This window comes from Adelges cooleyi, unplaced genomic scaffold, assembly GCF_023614345.1.
Source record: "Adelges cooleyi isolate 19-005CV unplaced genomic scaffold, UGA_ACOO_1.1 ACOO_flye_CR_arks_rails_tigmint_CR_PRNA_21, whole genome shotgun sequence".
NCBI classification, from domain to species: Eukaryota; Metazoa; Arthropoda; class Insecta; order Hemiptera; family Adelgidae; genus Adelges; species Adelges cooleyi.
The window spans coordinates 11,564,633-11,591,018 of NW_026095871.1; the positions used below are offsets into that span (position 1 = coordinate 11,564,633).

General features: G+C 32.5%; 1 protein-coding gene across 1 annotated transcript in view; it reads left to right on the top strand.

The window, feature by feature from the left end:
* LOC126834752 (sodium channel protein 60E-like) overlaps positions 1-26,386 on the top strand; it is a 78,720-nt gene that overhangs the window by 40,286 nt on the left and 12,048 nt on the right. Inside the window, 13 exon segments of the mRNA XM_050566908.1 lie at positions 1,935-2,012; positions 3,049-3,190; positions 5,524-5,658; positions 10,835-11,312; positions 13,093-13,280; positions 14,288-14,420; positions 17,506-17,723; positions 18,042-18,212; positions 20,495-20,688; positions 21,912-22,017; positions 22,208-22,333; positions 22,457-22,636; positions 26,032-26,273. Coding sequence (XP_050422865.1) covers positions 1,935-2,012; positions 3,049-3,190; positions 5,524-5,658; positions 10,835-11,312; positions 13,093-13,280; positions 14,288-14,420; positions 17,506-17,723; positions 18,042-18,212; positions 20,495-20,688; positions 21,912-22,017; positions 22,208-22,333; positions 22,457-22,636; positions 26,032-26,273 — 2,391 coding nt within the window.

Genomic DNA, 26,386 nt, shown 5'->3' on the forward strand with positions numbered 1-26,386 from the left:
TGTGCATACATTTTGATATAGTACACATTATTAAAATTTTCATTACAACGCGACGCGCTCAGGGAATCCCGCTCTGTCTGAAATATTTAAATTACAAAGGACTATGCGGAAAAATAAATATGTGCGAGTTTGAGATCAATATATGATTTACGACTTGAGTCACTTGAGACACCTGCGAGTTGTTACACTTGACGGACGTATCAAAAAGTCAACACCGTTGGCGCCAATCGACTTGCGGTTTCTTAGGCCTCGAACTCGGTAGGAAAATTTACATTGATCGGATCTCGGCGCATGTCCGACTACCGTGTTCGGGACAAGAAAGCTTGTACTGTTATGGTAGCAGGAAATGAGCGCGAGTAGCTAAGGAGTAACTACTTTAATGGATTTCTTAAGAGGGAAAAATGTAATTGGAAAATGCGTTATGCCGTAGAGCTGCAACAAACGGCGGCAGCGCAAATGTGTAGGTACGCACTCTGATACAGTTAATAGAAACACGTGAACAGCCTTCGTTCTTTATGAAAACGATTTCAAACGAATTCAAGCAATTTCAACTTTTAAAATCATCGTCGATCACTTCACAGTACTGATGTGAAGTGTGCACAAAGAATCCGGTATAAACGCAGTACGCTTTTTTAATTGTATACCAACTGTTTTTTATATTGTTTGTAAGTTTTTTTGATCAATCAAAATGATTTCACCATGTAGATTTATTAAACATTTACACAATATAGGTCTGGGTTTGAAATGTTCTATGTTAAAGTTATTAAAAATAGTTCAAAACCTAACGACAACATTAACAAAAAGGAAATATCCCGATTAATTCGAATTATTTTTAATTTTATCGGTTTTTACTTTTTGGATTCTTTTTAAACCAATGTCGTTATTACAATGTTTCCATTTATATATAAACAAAGAACATTGATCACATTGTATACATGCTTAGTATTGGTGAATAAAAAATTATAAGGGTCCCGGGAACGCGCCCACTTTAGCCCTAAAGTAAAAATATATTAAGTAACGTGCGCATAGCAAAAAAATCTTTGATTGAAGACAAACAATTTTTAGATTTAATTTTTGCTTGTAAATTATACTTTGGATCAGATTAGATAATAGCAATAGTAATGAAAACAACATTTTTATATAATAGTGTGATTTTAAACTATATATCAATGTTGTAATTGTTTTCTAATTGTTATGTAGACTAGAATGTCTAACTCCATATGTAACTGTGCATTTTTTTTACATACAATATGTCATTTTTTTTAACCATTTGTTTATAAACGATTTGACGACAACTTCTAGTTTTATCGAGATAGATAGATGTTCAATTTAAACTAACCTAACCTAGCCTGTAATAAAATGTACACCTGTTGTCTTAATATTATATTGTAAGGTTCTATAAATATTATTTTAACACAAACGTTATCTTAGTTATTTTGATGTCATACTTTTGCTAACTTTTTATCCCAGTCATTTCCTTTTCTTAAACCCATTTTCGCCACTTTTTCTTTTGTCTTAAATATTATTGCATTTTTTCTGGTTATCGAATTATGAGGACTCTTGGATAATGATATTGTAGACCGCCGAGCATGACCGCCAAGCATATAAAAGAATACTTTAAACTTTACTTTGAAAATTACTTTTCTTTCACTTCCTCGCAACTAACAAAACAAAATATAATATTTACAGCAAAGAACGGTTTTCTAAATGATCCTCTCTCCCTACAGACTCAACTCAGTTTAATGTATTAATTACTAAACAAATATTAATAATTAATGAATATGAATGTTATACTTAACAAGTTTGTGCAAAACAGAACTTAACGTAGGAAATTTATAGTTTTTAACCTCTATAGCTGGATTTTTTTTTCTTAGTTCAATTGATGTAAATGTACATGCACTAATATAGTACTTGGATTTTTATTTATTTTTCAGATGGATAAGTACAAAGGAACACTGGCTGTCCGACGTCAAAGGTAAACCGGTATTGTGTGGCAACGTTACAGGGGCGAGGTGAGATATACAAATTTAATATACATTTCAATGTTTTGTTTGCAGAACTTCATTGCGAGAGTTTTTAATGTGCCAATCGTTTAAATGCTGTTGTAAAACACTATAGGAGAATTCTTTATTTTTTTTTAAAGCGAAAGAAAGTACATTGTTTTTCATGTTTTCTTATGAAAACATAAGTTAAAATAATACAAACAAGTCTAATGTTTTTTTTAAAATAGTTTTGTTTTTATCGTTAAGTGTTTATGACTTAATCAAAGCCTAACTTTGAGTTATATAAAATTAAAAACTCTGATTCTATTTATTTCATATAGGTGAGCTTAAGTATAATTGATATCTTAAAGCGTTCAGTTCATGTGTAACGTAAAACATTCATAATTATTTTATTATAATGTTGTGAATGCGTTTCTCTAACGTGACCACAAAACTTTTTTGTCGTTATTCGTGTGCATTTTAAACGTTTAAAAGCATTTTAAATGATTTACATAAAAAATGTTTAAAACAAGTAAAACTTTTTTTTTTGTAACAGTGTTTAAAATAATTATTTACTAATGCAAACCTGTAGAAAACTGTTGCAATTTAATAATCTTTTTCGATTAATCTATCAATATATTTGTTTGACTACACAACTAAAACCTATTGGCTATTGGTTTTATAATATATATTATATACTATACATTTTATAAGTTTTTTTTTTTTCATTATTGATATTATACTCTTATCGAAAATATTGACATTGTCAAAATTTAGTCACACCAATATATTTATTTTGCGTTGGATTGATAACTCTCTATTGTATACGCACCCAATATATCTATCCAACCAAAAAAAACCATTTTTCTGTATAAAACAACTTAATATAATATAACTTGATAAAACAGGTTAATGTATAGTCATAAAACTCACTGTACATTTTTTTTTAATAGCTTTATATATTTCATATATTTTTATACTCATAAATATATTTTTTATGCCACGGAAATGCCTACATATATTATTATGACATTATGATAACGTTTAAAAAAAATTATTTTTTCAGACATTGCCCGGTCGGATATTTTTGCATCAGCGTCGGTCCGAACCCCAATCACGGTTATACGAATTTTGACAATTTCCCGTGGTCCATGTTGACCACATTCCAGTTGATCACGTTAGACTACTGGGAAAATGTCTACAATAATGTAAGTTACAAGACAGTAATCATACTATTATATTTAACCATTACCGAGTAACCTTGCCGTCTCCTGTTATTCATCTTCGACACTTCCCAGTCACAAATGCATTCAGCTAGCTGCAAACCTTCTGGCTACACATCACCATTTCTTATCACTACCTCCAAATCCTTTAACTCTAATCTCGTTTTACTTTTTTCTTTCGACATATTCAAAATAATCCCACATCATTCTCTTTCGTTTTCCTGCCAATTAAGAAACTATATTTATTTTGCAATGTGTTGTTTACCTACATAATGACAAATGCGTTTGTGACTTTTGACACATAACACGGTTACACGTGGGTTCATTAAAAATATAAAAAAAATAAGCGCTGAGCAACTTTTGATTATCGTTACAAAAAAATATTTGTATATTATTATATTTTTATGTATTTTCTTCCGCAATCTTTGTTTGCACTAGGGTATTATTACGCGCGAATTGCCTCTATTATTCATGTCTTGGGGGAAATTGGGAACGAGAAGCTGGAATGATATCAAAAATAGAGGGGAAAATATGTCTTGGCGAACACGTCGGCGAGCCTAACAGACGAATTAAATGTCTTAGCGAGCCATAAAGACTGTCGGGCATGCATTTTACAGCTATTAGCATACCATTATACATCATTATTTTAACAGTTCAGCCATAAAATGTGTGCACAGACACGACCCACCGTTACTCGATATTAAACAGTCGATATGGAAATACAACCGTGTATTAATATTTATGTATATGTATGCGAGCTAAAGGAAGCGTTTTTATGTCAGATGTCTGCATTAAAGGATAAACTATGGCATACATACATATTTTTTTTTTTTATAAAAACACGGATTTTTCTGTGTTATCCTGTCAATTCCTTAGCTTTTTTATTTATTCATAGCTGTAGTTTTTTTTTAAAATGGAGCACAAAAATAATAAAATATTGTTTTGTCGGAAAGTTATTTTTTTGTAATAAACAAAATGTGTTAAAGTTTCATAGATTGAAATATTATGTGGATATATTTTGGGTTTTGTAGATTTAATACCTTCTTAACTCCGCATCGAAGCCAAAATATATTTTTAGTTTTAATTTTAACGAGAGAAAATAAAAAATATATCCAGTAAACGAAATGTGTTTATTAATGTGTGTAAATTAATTTGAGAAAATATTTTTTAAGATTAAAAAAAAAAAAGAACCTTGAAACGTATAATAAATTACAAGGTTAATATATAAAATTGAAATGGATAATATTAATATAAACTTATTTACAACAAAAACATATAATATATAAGCTATCTAGTTGATTAAAATTCGAGGACACAATACACATTTGCACTTGTTTGATTCGTTTATTACAATTCTCAATTTTATTGTTCCCAGCCGAAGCTAAAAAGAAACTAGAGCGGTACATAAATATTAAATAATATGGTATGTCAAAATTATCATAAGATGCTGTGGTTTTAAAGTAATGTTTTGTTAGCCTTTACATGGTGCTGATTGATTTTATACTAGTCCCAGTGTCAACACAAATTTTATATTGACCAGGCTAAAAACATATCCATTTCAAATGCGCACACCTAGTTTTATCAGTTCGACAACAAAATTCGGATATGATTGCACGGACAAAAACTGTGGGAACTTTTTAAGAATAATATCCGGACTGCTGTTTATAATACATGGATGTCTTATTCGTTTCATTACTGTTTATCAAGTATACGCAAGTACTTCCTTTTTTTCAAGCGAAACCCAAGGTAGGTTACTTCCTTACCGGAACAGTGCAGTCGCTAGTTCAATCGTTCGGAGAGACAAATATTTAACGTTTTCCAGTGCGCGTGCCGCGGGTAATTGTTTTCGGATCTCGAAGATGGAGGTGACTTTGTTTACTTCTTTGTGCACTGTTCAAATATTAACTCGCACGCACTTTTCGGGGATTAATCGAATTGGCACGCGGTCGCAATCCATCACACGCGACGACCTGACAAACAAACGTAGGTACTACGAGGCCAAGATAGGAGATAGGAGTGATGGGGGGGGGGGAGAAACGACCACAATAGTCGTTAGTCGATCGCCCAAATAAAATGTGAATCATTGCGTTCGCTTCCGACTGGCGTTAATCGGGTCATGCAAACCCCGTGCAAACAAATGGGGTGGCCGAGGAGAGGTAAAGGGTTGGTCAGCCGGCTTAAGTGTGTTCAAAACAGAGGGATTGTGGTGCGAGCAAACGGCCGTTGTAATATATTTTCATCCTGTCGAATAGATTTGTGACGACATAAGCTCAGTGGTAAATCAGTGCCAGATTAACCGCCATAACAACTGTTTTCAGGTGTTGGCGGCATGCGGACCGATGAGCGTGATATTCTTCACCGTGGTCGTGTTCTTCGGTTCGTTCTACCTGATCAATCTCATGTTGGCCGTGGTTGCCCTGAGCTACGAAGAGGAAGCGGAAATCACACAAGAGGTAAGCCGCCGCGCCGCGCCGGTATAAACGTCGTCGCTCCCCTCGATTTTTTCATTAAGTTGAACAATCTTCGCCGTTAGCCTGAGCTAAATGTGGTAGTTTGTTATCTCCATTGCCAACTAATGTTGGTTTTCCGGTAGTATATGTTTCTCCCGGTTGCAAATAGCATTCGGCTTGTTTATCTGTGCGGATTCTATTATTTAAGCCCGCAGTCTTGTTGTTCGGGTTAAAGTTATCAATTAGTAATATTATGTTTCAAATGTATTACAAGTGCTTTGAGTACCAAATATAGTAGTTCTCTTTGCAGAATTTATTTCAAAGTTTCCATAACCAAAAGTTATAGAACAACAGTTATTTGAAAGCTCTTGAAAATAAATTGACGTGTTAGAGGAAACTAAATTCGGATTTAACAAAACAATTCTTATAAAATATGTATATTTTGAGTATAGTTTCAAAAAAAATATGTCAAATATTATTGAAATTAAAAACGTAAAAAAAATATAGTATTTGTTCAATGGTCACTATTCGTTCGGTAAACTATGAGTTAATAATAATTAAATATTTTAGCTCCACGTTTATGTGGGTCAAAATACACATAAGTAATCTAATATTCTTGTGTTTATTTAATATTGTGTTAATTGCAAATTTCAGGCTATATTTTAAATGAAATTCAACCGCACGATCGCTGCAGACTGTATAACTATCGTTTACACCCTCTAATTTTTATCTGCTATTTGCTCGTGGATTGTGTGCATTGTTATGTGCAAATACACCCACACAAACAGTGGTTTACTCTCGACTGATCGTTTTGCTTGCACGACAAACATCGTATAGTGAATTTTCTCCGAGACCGAGTTTACCTATGACTTTCGGTTTGAACCGTTAAATTTTCCACCAGACATACACCTTTTATATTGTGCTCAGTCGTCTTTTTTTTCGGATGGCATTTTATTTTAACAAATTCGTCACCATTTCCGCCGTCACGTTGTGTAAATAATAATATACGGTTACCAGATAAAGTATAGAAATCTCCGGATTACCGTTAACTGATTGCGCAAGTAAATCAAAGAACACATTTCAGTGAAGTGTACGAAAATGCTTCGTTTTAAACGAGTCGTTTGCGAATATATTTTAGTTTGTCATTGACAATAAGTATTACCGTCGAGTGACATGTCAGTTTATAGGAACATTTTGTAGAATATAGAATAATTAGCTTACATAATTTACTTATAAGAACATTTCCCTTATTTTTACATTTTAGAGAGTCTTAAACATAAAAATGACCTGTATTTATCATATAATATGTATGCAGTACATTTTTTTCTTTAAAAATACATTTATAAACTATTGAGCACTAAGCACTTTAACTTCTAATAGTATGATCCTTAGCTTCTTACCTATATTTGTCTCTGCACAATTATTATTAAACAAATTTTCGCCAGCAGAGCCTGGAAAACCTAATAATATCAAAAGGAAAATTTTAAGCATTACATATTTAACGGTTTTGAGTTAATATTCGTATACATTATGTAGGCTATTTGGAAAATATATCTAACCTGGACATTTTCTGTTGGAATGTCAATATTATATTAAATTATATGTCATGCAGCCAAATACTATAAATGTATTATACATCCGGTTTATTATCTATAATATATATTATGTAGTTATTAGAGTTAAAATTAATTTGAATTCCATACCAAAGAAGTATTACGGTTGTAATGATTTATGAAGATTAAGTTTACTTAAATGAGAACCATTAAACAATTATTGTAATGCTTTCTCGAAGGAATTATTAATAAAGTGATACATTTGCGTTTGCATTACATTTCACCGATTTCATGTTTATTTTAATAACCAACAAAGCTCATGAAATTTTGAACATTTTTTTTTTAAATTGCCTTTGTCTCTGCGATATATTTATATTTAGAGTAGTTACTACTGGTATGATCTTTGAGTATTTTTATCCCTAATAGGCTAATATGAACAACTATAAATGCATATTCTTATAGGAAAATTCTCAAATAAGTTAACTATCCGAAAATGAATAAAAACTTTGAATTTATTTTATAATAATTAATTGTCTTAATAAATAACCTTCCGCGAAGATAATTGGCATAGTACTTTTCGAAAATTCCAACCCTAAGGATGGCCGTGGTTACCATGGTTACAAGCAAAATATTTCGTATTTAAAGTAGAAAAAAAAACGATAATTAATAAATAAATGTGTAGTAGTAATATACAATAATGTGTTTAAATAACATAAAATCAACAAATTTCAAATAACCTTCGGTCATTCGGTCGGACGAGTGAAACCATCAGAGTGCCTACGTTGCGCGGTACAGAACCGAAGGAGAATTTTTTTTTTTGCATTTTTTTACCTTTTTTTTTTGAAATTTCTTAACGGCTACTCGTACTGCAAATATTTCACATATGAAACCAGACTTTTACACTGTTCTGTAGCGGTTTTATACAGTAACCTGAGTGGTAATTTGTATTTTCTTAATTATTTTTGAGACTTCTTAACGGGTACAATAGTTTAACGTCACAAAGCCAATAAATAACTATAACATACAGTTTCGTAAGTTGGGCCGAATTTTGGGGGCTGCAAAAGTATATTTCTTCTTCTTCTTTATCTTCGCCTTACACTCCCAACTACATGGGGTCGGCCACCCTAGTCCTACACCTCCATAGAGCTCAAATGGAGCTCTATATGCTCTCATATGGGCTGCAAAAGTATATTCAAATTATAATATTTAATTAACCTAGGTAGGTACTTAAATACAAATTTATGTGTCAACAGACTTCTTATATTTAATAAAAATAAAAATTTGTTTTGATTGAACCAGAAAAATGCGTAAATAGTACCTGCATGCTTGTCAAGCGCATACACAATCTTTTGCACATGCATACTGGATATGATGATTTTGTGTAAGCATTGCAAGGCTCGAAGCTTGGTTAAATTTTCATCTTCGTGCTTGTAGGTAGTATCAAAGTACCATTGTTCGTGATATTACGCCATCAAAGTCAAGTCTTAATCGGCCCTAAAGAATTTCGCGTAGGGACTAAGCGTTTCTCTTATTTTTATTATAAACATCGATTAAACATGTATACAATATTTATCAAAACGTTTATGTACAGTATAAAAAATTTACTAATCGTTTCATTTTCTCATCGATTGATATGACAAAATAAATTGTTTATGTGCTGAGTGAATCAAAATCAAACTTAAAAAAAATATAATAATAATTTTATAAAGTATTTTTGTTTTACGCCTCACTTGTTGATTCCGAAAGCACATTTTGTATAAATTTATAATACCTATTCCCAAGATTAATAAACAAGACAAATGAACCACCGTCAAATATTAAATATGCATACGTGATGCGGAAAGCGAAAAAAGAACTCCTGTCAGCAAAGTTAATTTCGAAAAAAACGCCATAACGTCGATTAAGGTCGGAAGAATCCATTTCTTACTAAGTATCATTAATTGTACCTTGGAGTCTTTAGGATTAGGATATATGTGTACATAAAAACAACAAACCAAATTGTGAATAATAGCTGAAATTATTAAAAATACATTTTGGGTAAGAGATACAAAGTGCAATAACAGTAACTCGACTTTGGAAAATGCCGAAGGAGGCCCTTTTTTGCTCTCTGCATCACTTACTTATGTTGTCTAGGCATTTTTGTTGTCATTTAAATTGACGAGCTATTCGGGTTTGCATACATTATTTTATATTTGAGCAACATTAGAATCTAAAAAAAAACTATTGAAAACCACTAATCACATAACATTCTACCATTGTATTTTTGATCTAGTTGCTTGTTATGTTTGCAATGAAAATGTGACCTATATAACATACTTGTCAAATAAAGGGTCCGGCTGGTAAGCTTTCACTTTAATCCAAATGGGAAACGACAGTTGCAAATTGCGGAAAAGATATTATTAATATTATTTATTTCATAATCCCCCTTAAACATCATGGCCCCCGTTGAACACTGTGGACTAAAGAGTTGGCAAAATTCAAATTTGAATAATAAAACCCTTGTTAGTAATGTGATTCACTATAATATGAAATTAAGCACGTTATAACTTTTTGTTAGAAACCTCGACGACGAGGTTCTATTATTATAATTTACTTAGTTAAAAATACATACATAAAAAAAAATTAAACACATGCTATTCAGAAGTCTACATTGTAACACAAGATAGACAATATAATACTACAGATTCGAGTGGTCGAGATGAGAAAACGAGTACTTATTTATTATAATTAAATTAGTTGCGACTTGTGAAGTCATTTCGTTATAATTATGTAGTGGTTAGTACCCGTAAAAGCTCTAAAGAATAATTTTTTACCGGTAATTCTAAGGTTTAATTATAAACTTTCTTCTATGTTATGTTTTAGAATTCTTTTAAGAAAATAAATTGTAATTATTATTATTTTTTTTAATGTTTTTGTTATTTCCAGTTTCATAAACTTCTCATTTGACTAATTAATATTTTCTGTAATCTTTCCAGGAAAACACAAACAATTTAATAAAATCATGACGAACACATTAATAATTGTCCATAAAATGATTTATACTTATAATTAATATTTTTTGCATCAACAACTTCATATCAAATCATTTATTTGAAGACTATTTTATCATTTTCAGTTGTATATATGTGTACTCGTTATAAATAATAATTCTTGAAAATATTTTGCGCAGTTTTTACAATCTGCAGTTTCTCATCGAGGCGTTTATTGAAAAATAATTTTATGACCCGGTAATAATTATTTACATAAAAACTCGTGACCTCGCTATTGTTTGTGACAATAGGCTGGATCAATCTAGTTTTCCTACTTGAAGTAGTACTTTAAAATTTAAGATAGTACAAAACGTTGATTACTCCACAATCATACGGTGTTGACACTAAATTCGACTTTTTTTCCTTATTCTACCCTGAGATCGGTTCGATAACTCTTGTTTTGTTTTATATTTTTTTAACAAGCGGTAGATTCCAAGGAAGGGGATGTTGGTTTTGTTGTGTTTTTTAAGCGATTTAACATGGTTTTAACGAACATAGATTATGAATATAAATCAATACTGTTAGATTCCCTCCCCCCCCCCCCCCCCCCGAAGTAGGAAATACTAGAAATAACCCGATGTGCTTTTTCGTGCGCAGGAGAGGCGAAAAGACTTGACGGATTACCGGGACGAGTCCACGTTCAGTTTCGACCCGAGCCGCATACCCGTGAAACAGCTGCAAGAGAAAGAAAACCGACCGCCAAAGAAGTTGGACGGTAGGAAAACGCTATTGTTGTCGTCGGTGACGCGAAAACGGAAGAAGTCGCGTAGGCGGCGACCTACTCAGAACCAGCGGCAAAGAGGGCAACCGGACGCTAATCAGAGCAACAACTCCGCGACGGCTACCGGCGACACGAATTCTGCAGAAGACGACGACGAAGACGGTGACGACTACTTGGGCAGTCGGTCGTCGACTCCGAGTCCAAATCGTCGGGTCCAGCCTTCGGATCGACCGGTGACGCCGTCCCCTAAACCGGTTTCAACTCCTCCGCCCCAGCCGGAGCCGCCACCCACAGTTAATCCGGCTAAATTGGCTGTGGACACACTTAGGCCCTGCGCCCTAGTAGCACCCCAAGGTATACGGTTTTATAAATATATATTTTTTTTTTACATCATTAAAATACTGTAAAAACAGACGAGCCGGATTTACGGGCCGGCGTTAAGCGTGCTAGTGTGTGCGGAAAATTTGAATAAGTGGATTGCGAGGAAAATGGAAACGTCCAAAATGAGAACGTTAAGACGACTGTGAGGAGTGTACGGTTTGGGTGTGGCGTACCTAACGCGGAACTTACAACTTGGTAAAAAAGTCACGTAGAAACGGATAAAGTATTATTCAAAGGGGGAACCTGGTTTACAAAGCTGAAAAGAGGTAAATTTTGAAAATTACATTTTGTACGAAATATTTATGTACTCTGTATTTTTTAAATTTAAAGTATTCATACAGATGTAAGTAAAAAAAGATTTTGAAAAATAACTATTTTCGCTGTGGTTGTAATTATGTTAGCATTATTGCTCCATCGTCTGATTTGCGGGCATTCGATTTGTCATTGATTTTTTTACCTTGTGTAATTTATTCCATAAAACATATTTTATTAGGTAAACTAAAAATGTAGACATAACCTATAAAACGTTAACGATGATGATTTTTGTTAAAAGCGTAACAAACAGTAATAACAGTAATCAATTTTAGTTATTCTAATGCAAATTTGTACGCGTTTTTGTATAAATTATAATAATATGATTAAACCAAGCAAAACCAACAATAAAAAATGTCTGATAAATAATAAATAAATCAATTATACTGATAATTTACCATGTATCGTCATGACACATTAACTGTACACAAATTGACCATGAAAATTGTATTTTACGATTGCACGTTTAAAATCGAAGTCCTAATTACAATTTATTTTTATTTTATTATCTGAGGATTGATTTTTATATGATATCTTCTCGATGTTATGACACACATTTATTTCAATTTTTGGAAAGTCGATTTTAATAGTTTAACAACAATTATTCTGTGTAGCCGACTACACCTTTTTAGTGTTGGTTCTATTCATCTTTTATCGATACCACAGCAACAATGGTGGGTCTGATAAAAGTTTGAATGAATTCACGTCGAACAAGACGTCATGATTCTTCGTCTAGATTAAAATGATTACCTTTTGAAGACAAACTTTTCAAAAGAACTTTACACCGCTCAGACTATATGTTTAACACATACATTGGGAAACGATCAAATATGTTTAAAAGTGTAAAAGTTTACAAAAGTACATATAGGTACTGTTACTGTCCAACAAAAATTACTCTCTATTATATGATATCGATTATTGAATTCTCGAACGATACTAAGCTAATGTAAATGTTAAATTCGTACACATATATTTAGAAATTAACGTGTTTCAAGTTTTTTATTTAATATTGAAACAATTCGTTTTATTCGAATAAATAAATTTATAAAATATAATTTTTAATTTATTATTTGATACTCGCCATTAAAAATTACGCAAGTCAATTAAAAATTACTTTATCAAAAAATTAAAATAGTAACGATAATTGTTTTCACATTTTTCACTGTTCAAGACATTTTAACAGCCTTTTTAGAATAATTGAAAAATATAAATACGGTTTTTACACTCCTATAGGATGTACATATAAGTGTATGACTTAACGGTGACTTATATTTACAAATCACCTGTACATACATTAGGTCTGTTTAAGCTTCTGTGGCGTATGGCTTTTACGTTGACATTCAAACAAGACTTTATACCTGTCTTCTGTATGTCTTCTATATGATCTTATTGGTACTATACATTGTATTGGTTATCGTCTTACCGGGTTTTGTGATTTCAGGCAGGGAAAGATGGCTTTTGGGTAGCAGACAAGGCAGCGCTAATACCAGCGAGGGGTACAACAGGGATTCGTCGCTGGACGACTCCGGCGTGGTGGATGATCACGAAGACGGGGAAGTAACCTCGCTATCGCATTCTCATCACACTTCGCCACAGCCACAGCAATGCGGATACCATCAGTTACCCCAGGTAACCACCCCGATGGAAGTAATTAAAAATGACACGGGAATTAATTAATGTTGTCTTTTGCGTTCGATGTCTCCGGGCAACATGAGGGGTGGGGGGGGGACATCGACATCCAAAGCGGATTTTCTTGTAACTTAACAAAACAATGTGATGCCGTTACTCGATGACACGCGCCCGAAATATCCGTGAAAAGTTTCTTACAAAATATTCGAACGAAATGGCGTTTTGCCGGCGACAGACGTTTTAAGTGTAAACGTTCAATCGATAAACGAAATAATTTCCATCCGATCAAAATATAAGACAATACGAAATATTCTCCCACACAACTAACAGCGGAATGCATTATCTGTAGACAAAAACACTGTAAAATGCTTCCCCGGATAGCGATTTTGATAGCAGTGTTGAGAATTTTTCTCCATATTTGGGCTTAGACGGTTTTATTGGATTGGACACGTTTTTGGTTTACAGCCGACTGCCGACAACCTAACGCTTACCAAACTTGTTTGGCACTCAAAAATGTCAAAAATTGGCTTCATTCCCTACATTTTCATAAAATTGATCGTGATTAAATAATATTATATATTATATAATTTTTATTTGAAGACTGTTGATTAAGTTTATTGTGATTAAAAAGTAATCATTAGTCCTACATAAGTAACTAGGTAGTTTAATCATTTATATAATTGAAGTACCGTTAATTAAATTTACTTTACTCATCATTCATTCATACTTTTTTTAGTTTTAATCAGACTATTTAATTAGTTGATTAAAAATTTGCCCAACGATGAATTTTATAGTAGTACTAATTACATTCATCAGGTGGTAGCCGTCGGTGTGAATGCCCGTGTGGCGACACTTGTATGGGTGTGGGGGAAAGTCCCAGTTGAATTTAACATACTCCACAGAGTCGTGTTATCATTTTTAAGAGGCATCTTTGCCGCTAATTATTGTTTGCCATTATAATTGTATAAAAACCTATGGTTGTGTGTGTGTGTGTATTGCTTGTGCAGACCGGCGGCAGCGACGATGGTGGTAGTTTAGCCGCATCCAAGAACATTAAGGTGATCAAATGCAATGGCCTGAAAACGAAGCCGTTTGGTCGGAAAGGCGAACCCGAGTACGTGTCTCAGGTGGTGGTTATCGGTATGTGTACATTAATAACAGTATTATAAACCCTCTCCTCCTACGCCTTGTCTCCTATGACCGCTTTTGCTAAAACCGCGCAAAATAATAGCCCGTAAGTACCATACATAGTGGTACTTACCTATAGAGTAGCGCAGTTCTCTATGTGTTCTCTCTCTCTCACTCTGCCTTTGGTTATCAGCGACAATATTATAATATATCCTATTGGCTGGCCGCGTAGCACACCTAAACTTGTGTAATTGCTATTGTATATTATGTTAGATACATATAAATATTGTCCTCGGTACAATAAGATTACTTGTACAACAATAACGGCTGACCGAACCACAAACGCACTGTTATTAATAATCGATATTGTGTAATAATTCTTTGGTGGAAAATTATAGTAATATATATGTGTATATTACAATATGTTGCGCGCGACAGCCCATATACAATTCATATTATTCTTAAAATAATCGGTGCACTTATTTTTATTTATCTGTTATTGCGTTAGTTATAATTTATAATGTATATACAACTATTATATATCGATTGGAGCAAACACGCAAACCCTTCGTCCTATCTTTGCGTGTCGACTTCCGCCTGTTATCGGAAAGACCGAACTTTTACTAAACAAATAAATGTTCCAATACATCATCTGTTTACCGTACTATAAATATATATATATATATTTATATACTTCATGATATTGTGTCCTCTACCATCGCGGTAATCGCTTTTTGGCTAAACGCAATCGCTGTTAAAGTAGTTATCGCTATTCAACACTCGTCCATACTTCCGCGTATAATGTCTTGGATCTTCAATGTCTTTTGATCGATTACTGTTTTTGAATAAATTAATTATAGCGGCTATTCACTACTTATAATACGACACGTTCGTTACAAATATCCTCTTTGGACGTTCATGGGAAAACGAATCAAAGTAATAAAAGTATGTTTGACGCGTTTCCAACTATTATGACAAGCAGTTAAATTACTGTTTTTTTTTTTATTGGCTATTATATGAATAAAAATTATCGCTAACGTTTAATAGTTTTATAGGGTAATAATTTATAACATGACACGTTACGTGACATATACATTTTACAGGTCCATAAAACTAGAGATAATAATCCGAACACTGTCATAAAGTACAAAAAAAAATTATACATTTGACAATTTTAAATATATTGAACTGATTTCTTGCCCTTGAAAACTTTAAGACTTTCAAAAAGTAAAATTTGTATGTTGTTTTTATATTTTATCAAAATTGCAGTTGTTGACCAAATATGATGCAATCTTTAGTGCAATAGCCAGAGTTGTATACAATGTAGAGTACGGTTGAGGTTTAGTTAAAAAAAAAATGTAGATAGTAGCCGGCAAGAAAGTCTATTCGTCATATGTTGTATACAATTCTATCGTCGTTATCTACGGTTGTAAAAAGTATGAAGTCGTTATAAGATCACAAGATTTTATCCACTATGTATAGCTAGCAGAATGTAGTTGATACAAATTTTATGGCGTAAACTATGTGCGATTGCAGTTATTCCAAATTTTAACGGTAGAGACTTAAACTGTATAAAAAATAGCAACATAATATTATGTTTTTTTTATTTCGTTAACATTTTGATGATAGGTCATGCATGATTATCACTATTTCATTAATAACTATATGAATAGGCAACACGTGGAAACAGTGTCGCTGGCGTAGCACTATTGCCTATGCAGAATGCCGTTGGGTTTTTGATGATAATTTATTTAATTAAACTATGTTCGATGAGAAGCTAAAAAACTGTTCCAATAATGTGTTTTATTATTTTTTTTACAAGTTTTTAACCAATAGACTGATTTTTTTCATGAAACAAATCTAGTAAATAGATCAGATATCGTATATAAGCTATTTAACGTATATCATGTTATTTTTCAGTATAATTTTCTTTTCTTTCAAAATTTTTGTTTGTTAATTTACAATTTTAAAAACTTACAAATTAACTATGTCCTTATGTCTTTCAAAATCACATTTTAGAGAAGTCGGTATACACTTGCAGTTACTGGCGGTATAGGTGAACCTAAAATCGTATCGATCTGATGTAATCACTCCCAAGCCGGTACTTGTTTTTCTTGTACCTTTGTACGGCAATAACCAGATGTTTGTTTTAAATTTAAATTTCAACTCTGGTTGTACTAAGGATACGACTTCGGAAGACCTTTTGCCTCTGAAATTTTAGATGCCGTTAATAATCTTTGGATTTAACCCGCATTAATCCAATTGGTTCGCTACGAATAGCAATTTGCTCGAATTCTAGTAACAAGGTTACACTGGAAAATATAAACAACCAGGAATTATGATTTGGGTTGAACAATTTAAAGTGGTTCGAAACGCTTTATAGGTAGCTATACAACAGTTGTACTAACAAATATTAATGAACGTAGGTCCGTATAGAATAATTGTGTAATAATTTACTTACGAAGTAGTTACATATTAGCACAATATAAAATAACTACCAACGAACCGATAATATATTGCTGTAAGGAATTTTTATGGTCTTATATTTTCTATACTTAATATACATTTTAGCAGTGTGCAGCGAAATGAAATATAATAATTTATGATATTATATTAGATTGACAAAACAATATTATATTTTCTTATTTAAATCAGTTTTAAATTAAAAAAAAGAAAAGAATAGCACCATTAACCGTCACTGTTCTTAAAAATAATTTACTTTCCACACAAATCAGAAAAGTTTTTGCTGTCTTCAACTCTAATCCGGGGTTTAAATTATAATTATGAAGTAATAAATGTTATGCTTAATAAACACATATAACGTTCAAACTTTAGGAAGGTTTTTGCTTTATCGATGATATGCTTTACTCGAGTATACTTCACATCCGTGAATGCGATTTAACTATAAAGTAAGGTTATATACCATAAGTTTGATTTAATTTTTGTGAAATTTGTGAAATTGTATTAAACGCGCGTAACACTGACTCATATAAATTAATAAGTGTAATATAAGTGTGTATATTTGTTTTATTTATCAATGCAATTCTCCAAAGTATTTTTTAAAATTGTTTTTATTGATATTTACATATTTAAATAGACGATTCGGTCGACCGGTGCTGTCCGAATTTCAACATAAATTATTGTGTCGACTACCAGACTTGGTCGCAAGTTCAAAACTGTCTGTACAAGGTTGTCAGGGATCCGTTATTCGAGTTGTTCATAATGGCTTGTATTATATGCAACACTATAGTTTTGGCCACCGAACATCACGGCATGTCAGAAAACGTTGCCAATATCTTAGATGTCGGAAACAAGGTAATATATTTTCATTGAACATATAATTTTAAAAAAGTTGTTTTATTATAACTCATTTAAAAACGCTATAGAATATGGTCGTATTAAAAAATTGAACTTTTAAATAAAACGATTTATTTATATTATTTATCGGAATTGCTTGGTTAAGAAATCATTAAGCAAAATATTTATAACTTATCTATTTCTGTTAATAAATAATTTTAATAAAAAAATATTCGAATATAGCCGAACTACGAATTTGTATGCCTCTACAACAATAATAATTATTGGTATAATATTAAACAAATATTTAAAAAATAATTTGGTTTTTTTTTTTAGGTTTTTACTGCTATATTTACCGTCGAATGTCTGTTCAAGTTGATTGCTCTGAGCAACGAATTCTTCAATTGTGGTTGGAATATATTCGATATGATCATAGTGACGGCGAGTCTGCTGGATCTATCGTTCGAAATGATCGACGGTCTCTCAGTTCTACGTTGTTTGAGACTGGTAAGTGGCAATTCGTTTTAATTAAAATTAAGTAAAATGCTATACAATAAAATAGAAATACAATTTTATTTAGTTAAAATCCGTTTATTTCGGATAAATCATTTGTGACCGGGAGTTGTACTGAATAATTATTTTCAACTATATTATGTATTTGGATTTTATTTTTTGCAAAAAAACCCTCGTTTATTTTTATTTAAGGGATTATTGTATTATATGTGTGTGTGATTTACCTTTAAAAAAAAATATCTACCCATTTATGCCAGCAAATTCACAGTAACACGACGAGTGTTTGAAAAAAAAATGCGTTTATTATAATACTATCGCGAATGTATTTCAAATGTTTTGTATTATTTAATTTATATTACATTGATGATCTCTTGCTCAAGTTGTGTTTTTTGTAGTTTCAACTTTGGAAATAATTGTTTAGAGAATTTCGGATGTACTTTCAAGTGAACCGCACACATTCCTGCCAAAAAAATTCTCTCGACGACACGTTACTAGTCTTATTTTGCGTTTACATTTATACATTTACATTTATATAATTATTTTTTTGAAAAAATCTCATCGAGGGAACACAGTAATAGAATTGATGATCTCTCTTTTTTGGTGTCAAAATCATCATTTCAATCAAATCAAAGAAGCCGTATACCGTTTGACGATGTCCTTTCGTCCTAAGCTATTATGTTTTTGTCTGACGGTCAGAAGAGGTGGTATGACTGTTTCTCACATTGTTTCCCCTCGAATCCTCCTCTCTCTCTCATTTAAGTGACCGTATGTACATTTATTACACTGCGATTACAATGTCGAAACCAACTGCACTGGTATCGCATGTCTAAGACCCATATGTGTTACACCGTTGTTACGATAGCCGCGTATTGGACGGCCATTGGGCGTTAAGGCGTGTAATAAACTGCATAGCTGTTTTCCGCGTAGCACTAAGGCGTTAGGCCGGTTATATTATGCAAAGTGCTCGGTTAAAATATGCTAGACCTCTAACGGGGTGGCAGGTTAAGAACCATTAAACATCAGCCCTCCGTACCGCGTTATGGATATCGTTCCGTGTTCGCAGGCCGGGTCGGGTTGAGACCTATGCGAATTTTTGGCGCCCCCGTGTACTTTTTGTTTTTTTGACTTTTATTACCTAGTCTAATATGTTTTGTGCGCAATTGCAGTGTTAGTGTTATGTAGGTTTATGTCCGAATCGACGGAGTGCACACTTGAACGGGGTAAAATATATAATATTACATTCAACAGGAATTTTGATATTGTAAACATGACTTGTACCGTGTTATTAAATTAGAACCGACTGAAATGAAGGAAATGTCTGTTATTGTACCAACTCTTCCCCCTTACCCGCCGTTGTTTACTTTCGACTATTCCATAACTTGATTAACAGAGATATATCATACACAACCGTCAACCGCAAGGAAGAGCTCATATTTTGTTTAGTGAGACACGCAGCTAACAGTTTATGTAATATATGCATTTAAAACGTTGGAAAATATTATTCGAGGAATATAGGGCTGAACGACTGCGACGCCTCTCCTTCGCTCTGAAATCCAACATTTTATCCCAACACTTTACACAAAAGGCTTTTACTGTTTACAAACCATTCGAAGTTTTACTATAGAAATTATTATAGGTTAAAAATAAAATGTATAATATTTTAACACGATTTGTGTGTTTTTTAACGTGAAGAGAAATTATTGATGTTGAGTAATTATTATCATAGAGTATGTTTTGCGATTGCACCTTTCAAAAAAATCGTCACGTAAGACAAACCCAGGTAACAAAAAAAATTGAGATCAATGATAAACAAGGCTAATATTTGAAAAAGCTATGCATTCATTTAGATAGTAAGAACTATTAGGGATAGCAAAATATTCGGATCAGGTGTTTAGAATTGACACGATAACCATCAAAATTAACATTTAAACATTACCCTAATAAGAGCCACCCTAATGGAATATATGCAAATTAAGGGGTGTTTTATCCTCTCCCCTCGTCACATTGGCCAGCATAATCTAATTATAATGTGAACTTATAAATCGCCTAGTATTATTATAAATGGACTTTGACTAGTAAAACTATGTATTACATAAGTCGATACCGAAACAGCTCTGGGACATTTCCACTATATTATATCAGTCGGTATGGAACATTAACTCGGTGCTCGTCTGAACTAAATGAGCCGTGACCACCATCTGACCGCGTCTTAGCTGTAGCGGATGTATTATAATGTTTGGGTGATCGACACACGGTTGTTGTTGTTGTTGTTGTAGCTGAGAGTGCTAAAGCTGGCCCAGTCTTGGACCACGATGAAAGTGTTGCTGAGCATCATCATATCGACCATAGGAGCGCTGGGCAACCTCACGTTCGTGCTGATCATTATTATATACATATTCGCCGTCATTGGCATGCAACTGTTCTCAAAGGAATATACGCCCGAAAAGTTCTACCCCGATCCCGTTCCCAGGTAATAATAATAATAATAATAATAACGATATACAAAGTTTTGCGGTAGTAATATTGAGTGTATATATATATATATATTTATTAAGTTTTAAGTTTTACTTTAAAACGCCAAACGGCGATATATCATAACTTTTACTACGTACATAGCGGTTGCCTTATTAAGCGTGAACATCAGCCATTATTACGGCCGATTACATAAACGCGGTAAATCAATTCACGATTAATATATTTTCACAGCCAATTGAACAATTTAATTTCAACTGAGACATAACGTTTATAAGAAAGCTATTAAAAGCATTGCGACCGTTCTGGTTAAAATTATCGAATTTTCTAATGCATTTTTACGCTTTGGTAAATTAATTTTACCACTAACAACCCGCCCTCCGCTCCGGACCTTTCAACTAAAAGGGAAAACCCTGTACATTTTAAATTTATTGCTTGTAACGTGGGTTCACTACGTGACAATATTACTGTTATTACAACATTTTGTAATTACAACCCAGATATAGATAGGTAAAGTTAAAATAAAAAAAAATATATATATATTAAACCCAGAGAGTTTGTTACACATTAAAACGTCAGAATTATGTATAGTAAAGCACTTATAATGGATTGCTGAATTAATCTTATACTAAAATAAATCGACGCAATTAAACGAGATTGCATTATTTTCCAATTTGTCTCAAAATCGTACAATCCTACTAGAAAATACATGCTCACCAAGGTGTGTTCTTAATATAGGTTTTTCAATTGCATTTAAGTTGTCTATAGCCTACTTGACAAATCGAGTGAAATTAAAATATTTCATAAAGTTCTCCAAACATTCAAATTAGCTTGACTGCAATACAGTTTTAAGCAGAGACTCGGAACGCGTTCTGGGTAAAATTCTCTATTTTTTTCTTCAACCAAAAAAATGTATAGTTCAAGCGGTGGTTAAAATATTAAAAATAAATTATATTTTACATAATTAATCTGTTTGGAATTTTTTCTAGAAAAATAATGTTCCTAGTCAAAACGTACCGGATAGGATAATTCGATAAAAAAATAGCTTGTTTTTTTTTTTTAATATGTTTTATTTTATGGTATAAATTATATTACGTACCTGTATATAGCAAAAAAAAACTCATTTTTTGGCAAGAATGTGTTTGAACCTTTGGTTTAGAAAATTCATAATTTTTATAACGTGTACCGTGTACTTATAAGTTTTGGTCGTCTTTTTAACAGATGGAATTTCTCAGACTTCTTCCATTCGTTTATGATGATTTTCCGGATTTTGTGCGGCGAGTGGATCGAGCCGCTTTGGGACTGTATGAAAGCCGAAGAAGAAGAAGTAAGGGTAAAATGCGCTCTGAGCGTGTATTTTTTGTAACAATTTTTGTACTCCTGACGGTTATTATTATTTTTTGACAATAATTATAACAACGGCGAGTCGTTGTGCTGGGCTAGGGTAGATTGTATAAATATATATAATTATAATGTTTATCGTGAAACGTTTTTTTAAGACCTCGCGTGTTTTCCAGGGGTTCGGTATTTGTTTTGCCGTTTTCTTGCCCGCATTAGTCATGGGCAACTTCATGGTGCTCAATTTGTTTTTGGCCTTGTTGCTGAACAGCTTTAATTCGGAGGAACTGAAATCGAAAAAAGAGGTGAGTCACACGCGTTAAACACACTCGTACCAATTATTATATATATCGTGCTATCATGCTCGTGTAAACAAAAAAAAAAAAAAAAGGCCGGGCGAATATACAATACCGTGTGTATACATTTAGCAAGGTCAACAGGAACTTGACGACGAAGCGGCCCATTACAGGGAGCGGTGGGCTCATCACGCTAGAGTTATCGGTAGTGTTTGCCGCAGGTGTAGAGAAAATCAAAATCTTTCCAAGAGGTCCTCGATAAGTCTGACATATATTCCCAAAGACACGACAGTGTCTCTGATAGACTACGAGGTACACGTGACAATATATACGTTAATTTTGTTTTACTTTTACTTTTTATTTTTGGCTTTTTCAACACTTTGCTCTGCGTACACGCCGTGGCGTCGCGTCGCGTCCTCCCCTAGGCCGTGCCACAATAATCCTTATTGTGAGTTGGGACTTACTTATACAATAAGTATTAGCCAAACCGTTAGCTGCGTTTAACAATTATTATTGTTTTTTGTCGCCTTTGTGGACAACAACTTCAAGTATACAATACACGTTTTCTTTTTTGGAAAAATAAACACATACTCGACACACGCTTTGATTCAATAACTATTGTCGGAGTTGGGCAAACGTTAATTAAATAACGAATAACGTATTAACCGGAAATGAAACGATAATATTTTGTTTGGTAATTATTTTCAAATAACATTATGCGAACACCATTTTTTTCTAATTATACATGTTTTTTTTTCCAATCGAGAATAATGCCCAACTCTGGTTACAATGTTATATAGATTTCTCTAACCTATTCTTTAGCACTTTATGTATTTTACACACGGCGGTTTGTGTATGTATAATGTATATCTTTGAAAAATAACGATTTACAATATTAAAAATATTATATTTTGACACCTTTTTTTTAATGCACGCCGTGTATTGAGTGATGACAATATAGTTTATGGACTTGCCTCGCACAGAAAAATAATAACAATGTACATTAAAAAAAAAAAAAAACCAGGTTCACGTATCTCAAGGCTCGCGTTCATTTATTAATAACACAAGAAATTTACGGCTTGCAGTTTTATGTATACTTGTAAAAAAAAATATATTAATCAATATTTCACTAACTACGGCCTCGTGCGTACATAAAAATGGCGTTAATAATAAAAAAAAATAAAAAATGTTACTACTTATTATATTATTAAACAACGACACGGGTGTTTTTTTTAGTCGTTTCCACATTAAGCTATACAACAGAATTCCTAATTTCCATCAAGCACAGGGGAGCTAAGTTTGTACCTAATCGAGTAAGGCGAAAACGCAGCGACATCGATACCGAATAATAATATGGTAACACTTTGGTAGAAATTCTCGACAAATCGTTATGACCAAGTCGTTCGTTTAAATACACAAAAGCTACGTCGGAACTCTCGGAATATGACTTAAAGCATTAACCGTTTAAGTTCACAAAAAAAAAAAAAAGAAGCATACATCCGTTGGACATCCGTCGGATCCTGTCAGCCGTTATTAAAAAAAACTGTCTTATCTCGGTATATTTTTTTTATGTATTTCTTCATTGCGGATATCCCTGTCGTGTCCAGTGAAAAATTAAATATTTTAAAACGTAAAAAATGACTTCTTTTCATCGAACGTGTTTTGATTTCTTTTTTTGCCATTTTTTATTTTATTTTTATTTTTTTTACATATTATATTTTATATTCGATAATATTTCGCCGTGCGCTATTTTCACGACTATCATAAATCAAATTTAAACCGCGTTAAACTACTACACCGTATAATCTGCAATATTATGTACTCAAGGTTTTCCACATGCGCGCCACGATATTTTCATAGTTTAAAAATGATTTTCTACAATAAAAATAATAAGTACAAAATTTCCCTAAAGTCGTTAAGCTCGTGGTTTATAAAAAAAAAAATTGAAATTCATTTATACTCGAGAATATGTCTTTTATTCGACAACCCTATTGTATATAATATTCTTTAGCTTGGTTTACTTAATATTATAATATTATCTTTTTTTGTAAAAATAGGGCGAATCACATTCATTCGCTGACTACACTTACCGCTGACCGTCTTCATACGAAATACACCTCAATGACTTTGTTAATAATAATATACACCATCTCTTCTCTACTTTTACACAAATTCCCAATTCTAACTACACTTCACACCCTTCTTATTTCGGCTACTTTCCATTTTGTTTAATGTCTTATACCCAAAACCAAATGTTTGTTGTCGGTCTCATTACAGATTTTTAAAAAAAATTCGGATAATTTTGAAAACTAATAGGTTTGTTCGAAATGTCAATAGACTATAAATTATATATATTTTTTTAAACTGTTATCTTAAGCATATTTGCTCTACTTAAAATGGTACTATAGATAATTAGCAAAACTTAATACTATTTAAGAATTTTGAGGAACATAATAGTGTATATGTATTGTTCGTCACGCGATCAATGGCACTTAATTGGAAGCTTGCTAATTGTGTGCTAGCAGCTAGATAGTAAATATTGACTTGGTTAATGAGTTGGCTTTTGTTATTGCCATACACATAATATACTCACGTGAATCCCTATCGGCCAACATATAGAATTTGTTTTTCTCTAAGCGCAATTTACATTATTGATTATTTTACCTACTATTGTATAATCGAAACAATGCAGAAACTGATTCCGGAAACTGCTCTACTTTTTCAGAAATAAAATGTAAGATCTATTTATACCATTCCAAGATAATGATTTAATTCATCTATCAGCTAAACAGACATATTATCAGCGGACTGTCATACAACCAGTCCAATAAATTGTAATTTCAGCAAATTTCAATTGTCTTAGATTTAGGAAAAAAATTCTAAACCAAAATCGTCAAAACTCATTTTTGCTGAAATGAGACTTGAATAGTTTGACCACCTCACCGACGGATTTTTTATTGGTATTATTATTTTTTATTTTAAAAAAATATGAAGAATATAATACCTATTATTAAGAATACGATTACAAAAAATAAAACTTTAGTAAATACAGTATACTTTATTTGCATAAAAACGCTTACAACATAATTAATTTTTACTTAATTTATATTGATTGTTATTTCTATTATCAGTTACCTGTTGATCAAAATTTATTAAGTAATTCATTACGAAATTGTATTAAGGCAATATTTTAAGAACTCAGAACAATCAAAAAGAGTATGTTAACAGTTATGTAACAAGTTTTTGAAGAATTACAAAAATTGATCACTTTGATAACCAAATGGTGTATTTTATATGTTTTACATATAACATATACGCTAATTTTAAATTTTTAAAACATTTAACAATTCTACTTTTTGATCGAAGCCTATTTTAGAATAATTTATGAATACATTTTTTAAATTTATTTTGATTTAGTTATTACTGCAGTTCATGTTTATCATCAATTGTTAGTCTGCGCTTATGACTATACTCTTGTTTTTGTACAAGCATCATAGTTACAGTTATTTTTAACAACAACAAAATTATGTAAGGAACCGACTCTTGTTATCACGCTGCTAAATCACACGACCTTTTTCACAATTTTTGAGGGCACATTTTGCTTATTTTACAACTGTTATATTTTATATAAGCGTTGCAACGATCGATTTAAGGTTTTCGACTAGAAACACCCAAAACACGGGGATCACTATGCATTTATTTTACAGGAGGTCGGCGACAGTTCCAAATTGGAGAGAAGCTTTCAGCGCATCAGGTCTATAATCAGGAAACGCAAACGGCGGCAGTCCAGGACCGAAACCGCTACGTGCGATGCTTCGGACAATTTCAAACTGGAAAATACTGTCAGGCAATTGATGCGAATCAAAAGTGAAAAAGACAACACGGTGAAATCCGAACCGTTGGAAATGGTCAACGACAAATGCACTTGCGAACTTCCAGACAACTGCAGGTAAACTTAATTAACTGAATAATATTACATATAATTTAAATTTGGCCTTTAAATCTCGCGAGGACACACAATATAAGACTACAGAAATTTGTTTGTTTTTTTTATGTACCTAA